Genomic DNA, 16,946 nt, shown 5'->3' with positions numbered 1-16,946 from the left:
GGAGACATTTGCTGGGTGACAGCACATAGGAAGGTTACATAGGAAGCACTAAGGCTTAGGGGTGGAAAGATGCAACTGGAACATGTTTATTTAAAAAGAATAAGCCCAACACAAAGATAAAACAGTATCACTTATATCACATTACAAATATATCCAAAAAATCAGCTTCCAATTACTACCTTAACTTGCTTTTCTTTCTTTTTCCGTACATCTTCCCATTCATTCACAATCCTCCCCCACAGGATCCACGAGTCTTCTTCAAGATGGCTGAGATTGCTAGAAGCTGATGAACTAGATACAAGAGAAGATCCACTATTTCTTCTTGACCCATTTACTGATCTTAAGGATTTGCTATCTGTTTCCAAGAGTCTGCAAAGAAAGTACACAAAAACCAAATTCAAGTTCTTCTAATCAAAGGATCACACTATTAATTGTTTTCTTCACAAAGAATGCATGCAGAAGTTCAGTGAAACAGTTTAACCAGCATTCATTTGGACTAAATGTGAAAAGAACTGTTCGATGTTACTGCTTTCTCTTGAGATCTCAAGTAAATCTGCAGACAGAATAGTTCACACTGCAGCATTTTAAGAAACAGATAAAAATGTCACCCACAGCTGTCATGCATCAGACTGACAAAGAGAACCTAAGGAAGTTAAATATCGCCAATGATAACATCAAATGTCAAAGAATTTTTAAAAATACAGTCATTTACAAGACAAAAAGTTAGCCTCCTAGAAGTCTACCTGATCACACTTTTTAAAAAATTGACAGTGTAAATAAAGACAGAACAACTAAAACCTTCGAAGCAATTTTAAAACAACTGACATTTGCTGACAACTGTTCACAAATCAACACGGTGTTTTATAAATGCACAGGAGAAATCACAGACCTACAGACCAAGGACCAGGCAACAGAAGTGATTAGTAGAGCTAATGAATGTGTAATTAAAGTGAGGAGTTCAAACATGAGAACCTCCAGCAGCAAAGTATAAATAAAGATGTGTCAAGTGCTAGACAAGTTCCTGACAATACTTCCCTGTGAGCTGGTTGCTGTGGCCATTAACTTGGCAAAAAGGCAATACTTTGTTTATCCTCAACTAATATTGAGCCCCATAAGCAGAGGGAAATTTTTTAGACCATGTGTTAGGTAAGAGCAAAAATTCAGACTAACTTGAAAGTGTTTTGCTATACCAAGAGCTTCGTTTGTGCTTTAACTTCTAAGAATTCCAACATCAGTACATCAGAGCCATGAGGTTGAATAATTTCTCAAAAATTAGCATGAAAGTTAATCCCTCAGCATTTCAGCAAGGTCAGGTTATGTTTCAGATATTTAATAAATTATAACCCAAGGCATATTGTATCAGAGATAGTACAGAAATCTCAGCATACTTACAATTTTTAAGATCTCTGCTACAATAAAGATATTTATACTAGCTTTCCCTGTTCCCAGCTTTCACCTACTGGTGTTTATGAAAGTAAGGGAAAAAGTAATTTAATTCATGAAGACAAGTAGTACAGTTTCTGCAGCAGCATTTTGTTTGGAAAAGAGTTAAATGGTAACAGCTTCAGGAAAAAAAAAAAGCAAAGCCTTTTCAAGACAAATTTTCATTTGTAATTTTATTTTTTAAAAAATTTCAAATAAATTTCCATTTATTAATGGAATGCAGAAAATCTAGTTCTGAAGAAAATACTTTTAAATCCACTTCAAATGTTTAGAAACTTGGCTTATACTGATCCATAACGAAAATTTAGTTTGAAACTACTTCTCTCAATCCAAGACAATGCCTAAACACCAAATTCAAAGTAATCACAGAGGAAAAACAAGCACAGAATAAACATTAAGATTATAAAAACAAGGTTCTAAGGAGACACTTCAATTTTTCACAGCTTTCTGTAGAAGTTATACTAAGTTTCTGTAATTTGACCTTACCTGGATAAACTCATTGTCCTTAGATTTGAAAATGGGAAGTTCTTTTTACAGTAAGTCGCAAGTTCTGTGACGTTTGGTCACTGTTTCTTTCATTTAAAACTTTATAAATGATTTACTAATGCCAAACAGTTCCACCAGGACTCTGGACTGAGCTTCCTCTTTATTCTGTGGGGACTTCCAGTATAATTAGATTACAGACTACTACTAGACATAGCTTGAAACAATTTGAGTTCTTCTCCCTTCTTTCTAACTGTCTACCTAATTCATATTCTCCTTCTCACATAAAACCCTACAAAAAACTCAAAACCTTTACAAACATCCACAGCAGCAGTTCTTCCAGCAAGCAGAAAGAATGGTTCCCTGTGAACAGAGTACAATTCCTTGTCAACAAAGTGCCACTGTGCTAAACTACAGATGCAAACTGTTCTGAAACTACAGTGCACCCGGTGTAAGAGCATTGAATTTCAGTATTAAAGGGCAGTATCTCACCAGCACTTGATAGGGTAGCCTCTAACTAGAATTCACACACAAGACTAGTGTGGGACTAAGAATATATCTGGCTAAAATTAAATAAAACCAGACAAGATTTGCTGGTATACTTAGTAAATGAAGAAAGCTGACTTGAGACAGAAAGGCCAAGCTCACATTCTTCTTTTAACAGGCCAGGCAGTCTGACTGCAGGCCTTAATGAGAAGACTCTAGATGCAAAGACATTACTCTCCAACACAGATAAGCAGTCCAAAGAACAGTTTGCTTTTCAAATAAAAGTTAGTCCCTTTGTCATTAACAGACTAGAAAGCCTCAGAATAAATGCAAACTAGCTTTCTTAAAAGCACTATTCAACTATTTTTTGCTTCTTTTGATAATTTTTTCACTTGCACAGCAAAAATTACGTGTAGTTCATCTTTGAAGAGAGACAATCTCAAACCACAAGGAAGAACATATGAGGTCGTTCTAGAAGCATCCTTCTATTGTCAAAATCTGGGCAGATGTATCAAATTCCCTACAAACTGTGCTGCTATTAGGCTGCAGAATGCAGACATGAGAGAAGACATGCCAGGTGACATACAGGCATTGGCCCCTCCTCCCCCCAGTTACTCTTTTCCTCCACTGGAAGTTATTACCCTCAGAAGTGACTCAGCAGAGAAAACAAACAAACCAACAAATATAAAACCCCAAACCAAACAACCCCCCCAACCAAGAATAATAACAAAAAAACCAAGAAAAAACACACAAAAAAATAACCAACAAAAAAACCACTATCAAAAGAAAACCACCAAAAAAACCCAAAAAACCCACCCCCCTCCCCAAATCCAACCAAAAAAAAAACCAAACAAACCCAACCCAGCCAAAAATAGAGTACCTCAATTGCCTCACTGCAAAGTCTAACACACTCACAGAAGCAGGAACAGAAGCTAGTTTGAGCTAAATTACCAAACCGTGCACTTCACTACAGCACAGGGATAGCCACCATCAGTAGGTAACAAAGCCCAGCATCTACCTGCCAAGTCTAAAAATCTGCTTGGAGCTCAAGTTGTTTACAGTCAACCTCTCAAAAACTACTGAAACATACTTGTCAAATATAACCAAATTTTGCAAAAGGACAGATAACTTAAGAGTCCTGCCTCGAAAGTGAAAATGAGTATGGGTTCTGGAAATTCAGCATTAAGAAATTATACAGTCCAATTTAATTTCTCAGTGATATTGTATTGATTTGCAATCACTGTGCACATCAAGAGCAACTGAGCCACCTGAAAGTTGCATCTTGAATTTTACATGGTGCAGATAAATATGCACTCATAGAACGGCTATCAGGAAAACTGTTACTTACTATACAAAAAAAGGCAAGATGAACAGAAAAAACTGATTAGGAATTTACTTTTAATTAATTTAAGACATGCATCTGGCACCACTAGTGTAACAGCAAGAAGGTGGCTGAGCACAGTTCTATCTCTTTACATAGCAGGTTATGTAGCTGAAACAAGAACTGGATAAAAGTCGAAAAAATAGAATTGAGAAATACTTGAGATTTTAAGAAATTAATAGGAATTACAATTTTTCTCTTAGAAGGTAAGAAGGTTATACACAAGTCTCATCCCTGAGATATTCTACTTTAAATTGGATACTAAAAATACTGGTCAGTGTACTTTCTTACTATTAGAGGCAGCTATAAACACTCCTGTAAAACAAAGAGAGAAAAACCACTTTTTAGAGTTCCACAAAACTGTAATTTGTAAAAACACAGCACAAGAATACAAATTCTTAAACCTTTGGGCTTTCAAACTGAAGCGTTATGCCATGAAGTTTTAACTAATTCCCCTTTAACAGCCTCTATGCTACAATTGAAATAAACCAATTTTAGTCTCATTACTGTACTTTGAAGAGCAAAAAGTTTTCCATTCACCTGTTCTGTTCCTCAAGTTTAGCAAGTAATTCTAAGTCGTCTGGGCTCAGCTGTGTTGGTGAGGATGGTGACAGGGCGGGTGTAGATAGAGTGGTGGAGGGGGATGTGGTGTGTAGGGAGGCAGATGGACTCGCCACCTGGCTGGCCATTTGACTGACGGTGTGCGATACCGTGTTCTTCACCCATGAGAGAGTGGAGCTCAGCTTGCCTGCAACCTTGTCTGTCGCCACCTGTATCGACAAAGAGAAGAGGATGCAAAAGCTGTCCTTTTTTTAACTCCTTTTTTTCCAGCAAACCTGCTGCATCAAACAAAGGAAAAAATATACAATATGCACAAAGCAACACAGATTATTTATTTCTCCAGGACCCCAAGGCTGTCAGAAGTAACACAAGCATCAACAGCAATACAGTATTATAGAAGTAACATGCAAGTATGTTGCTAATCCACAAAGACAAACCCCGAGAAACTCCTGATGTATACTCACAGAGCTCATCTCTGCAGTACAGAAATACCACAGGATCCAGGATCAGCTCCGACTTCCCATTATAAAAATAAATAGAAATAAAAGCTTATTTTAAAACATCTTGATAAACTAAAATAATGGCACAGAAACTGTAGAAATACAGAAATAGAAACAGTCAACTACTTTACCGATAGACACTGAAGCAGAGTATGAGTGTAACCCCCCAGGTCACCCACTGCTCACCTTCACTAATCCCTACAGTGGCAGCACAGAGCAGGGGCACAGCACTTCTAATTTATACCACAGCAAATTATCTTCTAGCACTGCCAGGGTGCAGAAAACAGTCACAAAGAATCTATGCTCATGCATCTACAACAGCCGAAAGTCTCACAGTAAGGCATCACACTGCTGCCTCTTTTCTTTCCTCACTTTCTCTTCAGGTCACTCCTACACCAGGCATCCTTGATCCCCAGTCCCACTGCCAGTGCCTGAACAGACCCAGGGTTTTGAGGAAAAAGCAAGAGGTGCTACTCAAGTAGTCAGGGGAGGAGCGGGGTCAGGAAAGCAAAGGTTAACTGGTGCTGGTCATTATCTGCTGCTACTTGAGCAGTGGAAAGAAGAGCAGCTGTTGGGGGCATCTTCCAGTGAACCCCGCACTAGAGCTTCCCTTCAGCATCTAAAAATGTAAGAGGCTTTGACCTACAGTAACTCAGAGTTTAATTCTTCCCCAGCCCAACTCAAGAGGAAATTCAGATGCCCCTCAGAGGAAGGGCTAGTTGCCTAGCAAATGTTAAAACTTGGCAAAACCAAGGCTGAAGAGGAACTTCTGAAGTGGTGTTGCTGGTAACTATTTATTTTGAACTTTGTTGATTTCCTCAAAACACTGAATTACTCAATGCCACAAACAATTCTGCAGTACAGCCTATAAATAATTACTAAGGTACTACAGATACTGAGCTACAGGGGAAAAAAAAATCCCTTCCCAAGATCCTCCAATAGAATATAATAAAGCAAAATTTCTACTGAAATAAACTCCATCTCATCACACTGTGCATTTATCTGAAACACAATATATAGACTGACTGGTTGCTGAAACAGAAGCATTCATTTGGATACAATACTACAAAGAACTTTTTTTGTCAATCAAATCCAGCAATATTTTATTTTCGCTTCATTTCAAAAAGAAGACACACTAAATGCCTTCAGAAAACAAGAGGAACACCACAGGCCAAACCCGTATAAGTGGTACTCAACCTTCCCACTTACTCTCCAACAACAACATGACACCTAAGAGCTCTCCTAGAAGCCTGGAAGAAGTTTCCTATTTCCAGATGCTTAGCATTCATTCTGAAAATGGTATCAAATTTTGCTAGAAGTCTTCAGAGGCAGGGATGCAAACCACAGGTGGGAATAGTAAGATACCAACATAAGCATCAGAAAGGCTCCAGTTGCCTCTTGTCACTGTTGGACAGCAAAACACAGGTGTATCAAAAGAAGAAAAAAAAAAAAAAAAAAGAAAAAGAAAAAAAGCCCCTCAACAACCCCAACCACAAAGATCCCAACACATCTTTTAAATACAATCTTGGAAAAAAATTGCTTCCAACACTAGCATTTGACACCATCTTTTATAAAAGAAAGGAATGAAAATTACTAGAGGTTTCAAAATTCTAAGTTTAATCCATGCATTAATATTTCACTCAGTCTATATCCTTTATTCACTATTGCTGTGAAAGGATAAATTACTGCTGTTTCACTTTGAATAAAATTACATTATAATGAAGGTAATTCATACATCTCACTTAAGACTGATTATTTTCTCAAAGGCTTTAAACTGCTTAAAATATCACAAGTAATGCAAGTATTCAAAAAGTAAATGCTGGCAGAAACAGGGCCAATCTTAACACAGTAAAAATGACTGTCATACAGAGCAGGCTTTAAGAGTTACCCACTCTAAGAATCTTAGGTATAAAGATTAGAAAAGCAGTGATTTTGAGTAATACCCTATGTGGTGCAAACAGGAAGAGAAAACACACGTTCAATTTTTATCTTTTCACAAACAAAGATAACTGGGAAGACGTAAGGCAAAAAACAAAATTCAAGGTCAATCTGGCTTATAAATGATGAGGCTTACACTGTACAGTAAGAGTTGAAAGGGAGGTGGTATAGGGACAGAAATCAAGAATCTTGCTAACATTCATTCCCCAATATATCAGTGGGCATTAAAAAAAATAGCTAAAAGGTTTGTAGAAGCCAATTATGTGAAGAATATCAAACAGTATGGCCAAGAAAACCATGCAAGACAGCAGGTTAAGTCAGTCAAAACAATGTGCCTAACAATACTGTTTCTTAGGGCAGCTCAGACTTTCATTAGAATGTATCAGAGAATTAGTACCCCAAAACTATTCCTAGCCAGCTATCTGAAAACATCAACACAGAGAGCCAGCAAAGTGCACAGCTGCCAAAAGCAAATGTTTGAAGATCAAAAGGCTCACAGTGAAGTTTGCATCAAAAACACATGAGGAATTTGTTTAGGGAAAAATAGCTATGGCAGTCACCTAGAGCCAAGCTAAATTAAGAAAAACACAATTCTGATCTAACAGCTTACTAGTCATGCCTACATCCTTTTTGCCAGGCTTTTCCTGGTTTCCTAAATATCTAAAGCCAGCTCTCTTAAATTGTCAGCATCAGTGAAGACTCCTGAGCCTAGACATGAAATTATTTAGCTATGTGTTCATCATCCATTTCCCTAAATAGGATACAGTAACAGGATTTTTCATATTTCATCATTTCACCTACATTAATTTCAAAATTTATAACAGTGGCAGAAGATTTCACAGAGTTAATCTCTGAAAAGTGATTTAAGACCTTCCAGAAATCAGGTCACTGAAATTTGAAAATGAAAAAACCTTGGGCTGTATCCCAAGAAACCAGATCTGAACAAATGCGTATCTCATTAATAAAGATGATTCTATATTTTTATACCTATGACTCTAGTAAACTGCCTCCAGAACCCAATGTGTATCAGAACACTAACTATAAAATAAGTCATATGCACAGTTTTTAGCATTTCTTTCCTTTGTGTGGGTTTACTCTAATCTGAGAACAAATCAGAATTTTTATGAGAAGGGGAAATAAAATACTCTGATTCAGAATTATAATGTCCAGGAAGTCAATTATAAAATACCAGGATTTTTGAAAGTGAGTATATATTGTCATAGTAATTTTAGGGGGTTGGTTTTGCTTGTTTCTTTAGTATGTGTTTTCTTTTGGTTCCCTTTAAATACTAACATGCAAATAGAACTTAGTCTAAATTTTAACAGAAAATCACTGGCAATAAAGCAAGTTATTTTTATGGTAGTTTATTAGTAATGTTGATTCTCTTCAGGAAAGTATGGCATTAGCAGTTACATTTGTTGAGCTGATTCTAGTGATGTGGAGATCCAGTTACTTGAATTATTTTACCAAATTTAAGCTGCCAATCTATAGTTTGGTGTAATTATTTTTCCTCCTGTGAAAAGCAATGCACCGGCAATCTTGTAGATACTCTGAGTACTCCTATACTTGCCTTCCCAACTCTTTACCCTCCTCTTAATAGACTGGAAATCCCTGCTACATGTCAGTAGCTTTCCAATTCCATGTACACCATTCCATCCAACAGGGAACATCCAACTTGGCTATCACTAAACCACCGACCATTGCTGCCTCCCACCTTTCTGCTGACAACCTCTGCAACAAGAAATCTGAGACATGCTAAGACAATATGTACACAGTACACAAGTGAATCCTACTGACTCCCAGGAGATCTGTACCTCTCCTCTGACAGCACAAAGGAAAGAACTACAGGTTTTACTCTAGCCCTGTCAGAGCAACTGGGGCTCCCCCAGTTACAAATCACAGTGACAGCAAGGAGAATACATTTAGTATGAATGACAGCAGATAGTTTCACTGGGCATCACCACCTCCAGCAAACTCAGGAAAATCTGTATGAGCATTTGTTTAACCTCCCCTCTTTAGAGATGTAATTTTGCTTAACACGGCATTCTGGAAAGACTCAAGAGAACAAATCTCATTAAACCTTTAATCTTTGGGTTTTTTTGGACAGTGTCCTCAAGGCTTTCCTAAACAAACGTTTCTTTAAAAACCTGGTTGTTATTACTTTAACGGTGATACATCTGCAGGCATTTTGCCTTCAAGAATGATGCTTCGCTCTTCAGTTACAAAGTGTCCTTCCCTTTGCTACTCTTCATTGCTGTGGAAAAGAACCTTGTAGTCACGTGCTGAGCTTTATGTAGCAGGAACAAGGACAGCCAGATACACCACAGTTCCCGTCCTATGATCTGAGCTAGGTCACAGCGATCAGTCTAACTACACATGAGTCAGGACTTTGGTCTTTGCCGTCACCCTCGCTCCTCTGCCGCTCCCCCCTTACTGATGGAGCCCTCCCGCTCCCAAAGCTGCTCCAGCCCCGCGCCTTCCCGGCCAACCGCGCACCGCGGCCGGCAGCTGCACGCGGAGCTCGAGCGCAGACTGCTCCCGAGTCCCGACACCTCCCACATCTAGGCGAGCTCGCCACTCCCCTTCAGCTAACCAGCCCCGGCTGGAAGTCCCCAGTTAAGAGGATTCTTTGCTCAACTCACCTCAGCCACTTGTTCAACTCTGCAAAGAGAATTAGTGTTTCCTTGTTATTCCCAGCATTTTTCAGATGCTAAAATCAAGTTACCTTTAAGGAGTACAAAAGGTAACCTACATCGGCTGGGATGTATGTCAAACTACCAAGAGCACTATCAGGATACTCAAGCCATTACTAATTATTATTAATGAGTGGTCAAAAATAGAATCAATGGAGTTTAAAAACGTGCTTTTTCTCCAGAGGGGAATCACTCAAGAACCTGCCAATTTATCCAAGATTTTGAACACAAATGCCACTTCCAACCCACTCTTGGGACACCAACTCCTTCCACTGAAGATGGCTAGGTCTGGAGACAAGCAGGCAGGGGCACATCTTCGTTACCCTGCACAGGAAGACACATGGAACTAAGCAGGCATCTCCCAGCTCCAAAGCAAGCACACTCGTTCAGGTTCCCAGTCCCATTAACGCTGCTCCTGGCTTGCCAACGAACCCAGAGCACAGGAACACTTCACAGGCATCTGCCTACCTAAGGTCATCTAGATACCTCCTAAAGAAATGTCTGAATTTTGAGTTTGAACATAGTGATCTTTAAAAAGATGGGGGGGACACAAGATTTAATTACCAAAGAGTTGGTACTCTTATGCAGTTTCCATTAGGAAAACAGAACTACCAGCAATTCTCAGCCACCTGATGAGTCAATCAGGCAAGACCCAGACCTGTCTGCTACATCCTCCAAGACATTGCAACGCTAATGTATGTTTATATTGACACTAAACACAGATGCACGATACGCAGCATATATATGCCAACTAAAATACATAAAATCCAGTATCGCAACTTTATGTTTAGCATTTTTATTTAGCTGATGATCACAGGGCTTTATGACCAAGAGGAACTACAATACCGTGTTTAGTTTTCCAAGTTACTCAAAGGAATACTGCAAGGAGGCTGCATATAACATATTTGAAGTAAGGCCAGCTAAAGGTAGACTACAACATTCCACATTACACACAAGTGTATAAACCTCCTTCCCTGAGAATACCCAGGCAATGTGCAGCACCTTACAGAAGGCCTCAATCTGTAAGCACCCTGTGTATTTGCATTTGCCAAACAATATCTGTTTTTTTCTAAAAAAATTTATTTAGACTTCTTTTAAAAAGGTATTTCACTGTATACGTTGAATTAGCTTACTACTTTTTTCCTGCATTTCCCTGAGGAACATTTGTATCAAAGGATTACACATATCTTTATTACCCAAAAGATTACAGATATCTTGAAATACTGTCTCAACTACTCTTACCATATGACAAAGTAAAAATAACTGCAAGCCTTACACAAACACTACTGTATGTATAATTTGCTTTCAACAATTTCTTCTCTTCATGAAGAGAGAAAGAAATGGGAACTTCCAAAATACAGGAAATAATCTCCATACTACTCTACATATAAAAAGAAGTCTCACATAATTGGGTCTGAAATTGTATATGTGGTTTTCAAGCCAGTTTTATAGCATTCCATAGACCCAGTCTCATTCTTGCTTCAAAGTTAATAGCATTCTAATACCTGTAGAATAAATTAAACCAACTCAGTCAATGACGCATGCAGGAGATGTAGCTGGTGAACCAGCCTGCTATCATGCTCCCTGACAAGATAAAATCCTTATTTAGGGCTCAAACATGTTTCACTGTAAACTTCATTTGGGTCTTTTACACTACAAATTCATATAACTGACTTCTGTCAAAGCATGAGTGAGAAGTCCTGACTTGCCCTCATATTCCTGATTTTTCTTGTAATATCACCTAACAGTAGTCAGGAATATCATGGCTAGCATTCCCTAGCTTGCATTTCACTTGGTACACACTAGTTCTCCAAGCCTTTCTGAAACAAAAAAATAAAGCAGTCTAACATTTTAGATTGTATAAAATTTGGGCTATCAGAAAGCTTTGCATAGCATCATTTTTTAAAAGTCATAATTTGACTAACATGTCATGAGGTTTTGATAGTCCCAAAGAAACCTGAAGTGGCAGTTCACATGTACAACTAATATACGAGGTGTTTTAAAGAGGAACTTCATTAGAAATGTTGTAGCAACCCACTAAATGTTGAAACCATTGCTCAAAGTCATATGAGTAACATTTCCATCACTGACCAAGTTGCACTGTTTCCAAGAACAGTTCCAGGTTTTTAATTACCTCTGCAGTCAGGCATTGTCCCAGTGTGCTGAGAAAACAAACCACAGTGCTTTTCCTGACACTATCTTCTGTCCATCTAAAGATGGTCCTTTATCAGAAAAAGTTTCACATCTGACACAGGAATGTAACAATCTTCAAGAAACTGAGGCCTTCTTTCAAGGGAAAAGAATTAGATACAGTGCTTTTGTACAAAAGATGGCTGAGAGCTCCTCAGAGCTGCAGAAAAAATACTGATGGACTACAGTAAAAACCTTTAACAGAGAACTTCCTTTGTTCTCTTAGACCCCAGTCTGGAAAATTTCTTTGTATTTGAGGTTCAGCATGCCAACAACACACACACATACTTGAACGACCAACCCCTTGGCTAACAAAACAGAGGGAACAATCAGATTAATCAGCTAAAATAAAATCAACCATGTCAGGGTTTTTTATGCAATAGATTGGAAGATTTAGGGGTTTTGTTTTTTCAGTAGAATGCAACTCAATTATTTAACTGGAGTTCAAGTATCATCAGGCACTTACAAAACAGTAACACACTCTGAAGGACACGTGTTTATAATTATAGCTCCTTTCTACAGATTTTACTTTCCTACTCATTCCCCAAAGCCTAGCTTCCTCCTGGAAAGGAGACAGGTTTAGCATCAACACTACATTACAACAAAAATAAACAAAAGTACACAAATGCAGTTAAATTTACTAAAAGCTTTAGGTCTGTATTTTGGTAATGAGGAACAACTGAGTCCTATTTTTAAACATTCACTGACCCTTAATCAAAATCAATGTTTTTAACACAACTCTTCATTTAGAAAGGATAGAAATTTAAGTGCTTGTAAATTTTTAAGTTTAAAAGGATTTAGTATCTGACACATGAAAACATACCAGGCCCTGCAACTTTGTTTACGTACTAGCAGCTCAATAATTTTCTAGGTCTAATTCTCCTTTTTTTTGCAGACACCAGATAAACTTCTGGCACAAGGTGCAGGTTAGAACCAAAATGCTCATCTCTCATTTACCAAGCTGTGCACAGTTCCCTTTCCAAAGGGATGTATGAAATGAGACTTAGTGGAGAAACTAAAGGACACAAGCATGTCCCTTATGCAATATGGTAACACTCAAAACTTTACTAATCACTTTCTAGAATTTAAAAAAAACCACATGACAGAGGTTGGTGAGACCCTCACCTTCAGGATATTCCTCTCCTTTAAATGATCATCTAAAAGACCCACTTTCTATCAGTTACACTCAAGAGTGAAACAGTTTCTAAATGACTGACTGGTAACCAGCTTTTCTTGTGAACTTCGACTCTTTGCAACCTGCAGCTGCTGACACACAAGAAATGGAAGGTAAATGTTTCAGCAGTGAGAAGCATAAATAATTTGTAATTTCCACATTGGACAGGTGTCCAAGCTATCCAGTAAACAGAGCAGATATAAACACAGCTGCAAACATCAACAGTCAATTTTTTTAACACAATCCATGCCAACATCTGTGGTCCTGCAGTAATATTTCATTTTGCCCACTAATTTACTTACCATAGCCATGACTTGCCCTCACAAGCACTTACAGCATAACTGGAAGCAGCATATTATGGTGCTGTGGAAGGATCTCCCTCCATGCTATTCAAGTCTGTAACAGGGCTCCTGCAGCCTTCTCTGAGCACAGCACAGAGAAATCTAATTTTCCTTAGATATTTAATAAAGAAAAGGGAAATGGCTCTTCAGAGAAATGATGTATCTGCTCATCATCAAATGAAGTCAGTTATGTTCTGATTAGTTGGCCACTGACTTCTGCACATTTTATTTGGAAATAAGGACCTGTTTACTTCTTTCAAAACAGCCTTCTAGGGGAAGAACACAAAGGAGATCAATGAAACCCAGATTATTTTTAGTGTCAGCCTGACACCAAAAAGTTCATGTAAAAATCCCAAGCCCATTTTAACATAATGTGTCTCATTATGGAATTTAAACCTGATTTTGTAATTTTGTCTTTAGACAGACCAATCACAATGCTTTCTCCAAAGGGCTGAGAAATACCCACTAAGACTTCAGCCAAACCCATAAAGTTCCACCACTAATGCATTCTAATGGAGGAAAAAAATTACTTTGCTCAATGAATATTTATATTTATTTTATTTATATTTAGCTCTGCTGTTTCAGATAGCATAGAAGCTGGAATTTCTTTTTACTGTGCCTGGAAGTAGTTCACTGTTTGAACTACATATAATCAAGAAGAACGCACGAAAAATGAGACATAAAACTAACTTCTACATGATAGTTATGTGGACAGTACATGTTCAAAATGTTAGGCTTTGGCTAACTATTAATTTTTTACGCCCATTTTAAGTGATATTTGATAGTTTTCGCCTTATATAACAAAAATAACAGTAAGCACCTCTAACATCATCTTAGCTACAAGTGCAGGGTCAATTTATGGCAACAACAATCCCCTACTGAAAGACTGACCCCATCTGACCCAGCCTGATGAAAACATACACCCCCCCCATAGTTAATGCAGTATAAGGTACTGATAAGTCAGAATTCTAAGAACATGTCATGATGCCATCAAACAGGTACTTAATGCTATGCTAATATTTAGTCATGACAATAGACCAAGAAAACTCAGGAGTTTGCGAAGTTCAGCAGCTTACCATACAGCAGAACATACTAAAAACAGCCTACAACCAAAATACTAGGTTTGGATTTTTCTTTCTTTTTTTTTTCCCCCCAAAGGATTGAACTGTAGAAGCAAAAGCAATACAAGTCAGACAAGATGATAAAGTAACATAACCCATCAGAGACAGGAAAAGTTTCTTCAGACAAAAGAACAAAAAGATACTTGGTGATGGCTTTTGGCTGCTTTCCAAGTTGGAAATTAGGACAAAATAAGTGTCCACAGTCATTCCATCATACCACCTTACTTTTTGTCCAGAATAAAAACCCATCCTAGTATTGTACTCCGACCCCAAATATACAACTGCCTGGCTGGGACTGGGAAGGATCACTTCTACAGACAAACAGCAAACAAAGTTGACAGTCACGCAGCCTGAAATAACAGGAGGACCACAGCATCATCCCTGTCATCATGACTGAAAGGAGATCCATTGCCTGAACCCTAGAGCAGGCTCAACACTTCCTAGGCTGTCCCCAAAACACCACTTGATGGCTAAACTGAATAATTTCCAGAGTTCACAGGAGGTAGGTGACACTAAGAGTAATTACAGAAAAGTGACAATTCACTAAAATCTCTTCTGCTGCTCCCTCTGAGCAGTGGTTTCTGTGCACACACATACAACAAAAACTCATCACAACCGTGTGTGAAATGAGCAAGGCCAGAGCAGAGCCCAGGCACCATCCATCACCACTTGCTGGAGAAGGAAAGGATGCACTGCAAGCACAGACGCTTGAGTAGAGATCACTGCAATAAAAGCAAGACAGTATTCCCAACTTAAAGGGATCCAAACACTGGCAACAGATGATGTCGATTGTTACAAATACAGAAGGCACAAGGCTTGAATTCAGCATGCTCTACAAACTTCAGTGACATATTCAAGAACTTCAGAGAACACATCTAACAACTCAAAATTACATATTCCTATAATATTTACTATTTGTCTTTTTTAAAAACTATTACTGTTTTAATTGGGTCTAGAAAAAAATATTAATTAAGAGACTATAATCAAGGCAAGTATAGGCTAGTTTAGAAAGCAACATTCATAAACTCAGGGTTAGTTTTTTTTCTTGTTTCTTGGACACACCAGAAAAGACTTCTTCTTTTAAACTATGCATTTGACACTCAAAATTATACGCAAAATATTAAATTCTATTATGCTTGTTTCTTAAGCATTAGAATTTCTTTTTTCTATGAGTTACGGAAACGTAGGAGTAAGAAAGGGTAAACATAATCTTAAGTATGCATGCAACACCCCCAACTCAGGTGTTTTCCCCCTTCTAGACTGTGATATTAGAACCTTGAAATAGCAAAGTAAGCATTTTTGTTTTCCAAAATTCACTGACAAAGGACTTGTCTTTCCATTTTTAAAATTTCTCTGTTTACTAGCAGTCTTACACAGAGAATAAACTGACAGTAACTGTTTAGGAATGTCACTTTGTCCATTCCTTCTTCTGCCATAAATCTGGAAGGGCTTTTCTCCTCTTCCTTTCAACTACTCCAACCACCTCCTGCTTACTTGTTCAACAGCAATTAAATAAGTCCACAGGAGACAAAGATACAAAGAGCAATGCGGAAAAAACGCAACCAAACAAACCAACATAACCAAAACAAAATATGCAAGCCACAAGCTGTGGCTCAAGAAGTCTTTAAGCCTCAACCTGCGGGAGTGTAGGAGGAGATATGGGAAGGAAGTAAGGCTGTTCTGTTGAAGCTTTCTTCTCCAAACATCTGTTCCTCTTCGAAGTACTGTGGGGCTGGATGGACACTCCGTGACAACCGCTACAGCTGCTGACATCCCACTTGATAAAATTCAGGCAATGCTGACTCATAATACTGAGTGCTTTCCTCCTGATCGTGCCCTTCTTTCACTGGCTGTCTCTATTTCCTCTCCTAATCCTTACTTGAAAAAGAACTCGTATCTGTGTATTTCAATATGAGCCTTAAATCTTTATAAGCACGAATAGAGAACTGTACAATTGTGATCAAAGCTGACAACTCACACTGGGGAAAGGGAAGAGAAATAAACAGGCACATTTATACAAAACATTTTAATGCTCTCTACCACTAAACCGAACAAGATCCAGCTGCCATCTCCTTTAGGCATGTGAAACAAAGGGAATTAAAAAACAAATAAGGAAAATAGTGAATTTTTTGAAAAATACTTTTGGAGATACGTAAAACATATTGAATATTATCTGTTCTTCTCTGTATCACTGTCTCCTTTCTATACCTTTTGTATGTGATCTTTGGAAAAGAGAAAGTTATCCTAGGCTGAGGTGGAATACTATGTTTTGATATGGGCAGTGTTAATGGCAGCTCACGCTGGAAACTGAAAATGGTATAAGCCAACTTCTCGTTTGCTATGAAATTGGTTTGATTATCAATGCTGACGATTAGCAGTTGTTACATGGAACCACAGAAACACGGTCGTAAGTGAATAACTAAAACTGGAATATATAACAAGCAGCCAGAACATTAATATCGACTTTTTACCCTCATTATATAAGCACGTTCAGGCTGATGCAGCAGGAGGTGGCGAGAAACGAGTTCTCGCATTTGAAAATTGAAAATTTTCTCGCTCAAGAATGACAGACCTGCGGGTTCCCGGCTCAGCGTTACGCCGATAAGCCAAGGAAGAACTCGCCCTCTGCAGACAG

At 38.2% G+C, this 16,946-nt stretch overlaps 2 protein-coding genes across 7 annotated transcripts in view; one reads left to right on the top strand and one right to left on the bottom strand.

The window, feature by feature from the left end:
* The window catches only part of EVI5 (ecotropic viral integration site 5), a 78,061-nt gene that overhangs the window by 57,613 nt on the left and 3,502 nt on the right, over positions 1-16,946 (bottom strand). For 3 of the 6 annotated variants that reach the window (XM_008630273.2, XM_017729904.1, XM_008630272.2), the window contains exons 1-3: positions 4,819-4,878; positions 4,334-4,563; positions 180-369 (exon numbers count right to left, since the gene is read on the bottom strand). In XM_008630273.2, the coding sequence (XP_008628495.2) occupies positions 180-369; positions 4,334-4,563; positions 4,819-4,827 (429 nt within the window). In that variant the 5' untranslated portion in view covers positions 4,828-4,878. Of the gene's footprint in view, positions 1-179; positions 370-1,929; positions 2,019-4,333; positions 4,564-4,818; positions 4,882-16,946 lie in introns of those variants that run through there. The other 3 variants (XM_017729906.1, XM_017729903.1, XM_017729905.1) reach the window with 3 other exon arrangements.
* Positions 13,809-16,946, top strand: part of RPL5 (ribosomal protein L5) — a 13,238-nt gene continuing 10,100 nt past the window's right edge. Inside the window, exon 1 of the mRNA XM_017729907.1 lies at positions 13,809-13,815. The gene's annotated coding sequence lies outside the window, so the exon portion shown is untranslated. The remainder of the gene's footprint in view (positions 13,816-16,946) is intronic.

This window comes from Corvus brachyrhynchos, unplaced genomic scaffold (genome assembly GCF_000691975.1).
Source record: "Corvus brachyrhynchos isolate BGI_N302 unplaced genomic scaffold, ASM69197v1 scaffold101, whole genome shotgun sequence".
Classification (NCBI taxonomy): domain Eukaryota; kingdom Metazoa; phylum Chordata; class Aves; order Passeriformes; family Corvidae; genus Corvus; species Corvus brachyrhynchos.
The sequence above is the reverse complement of the archived record's forward strand: the minus strand, read 5'-3'. Positions and strand labels throughout refer to the sequence as shown.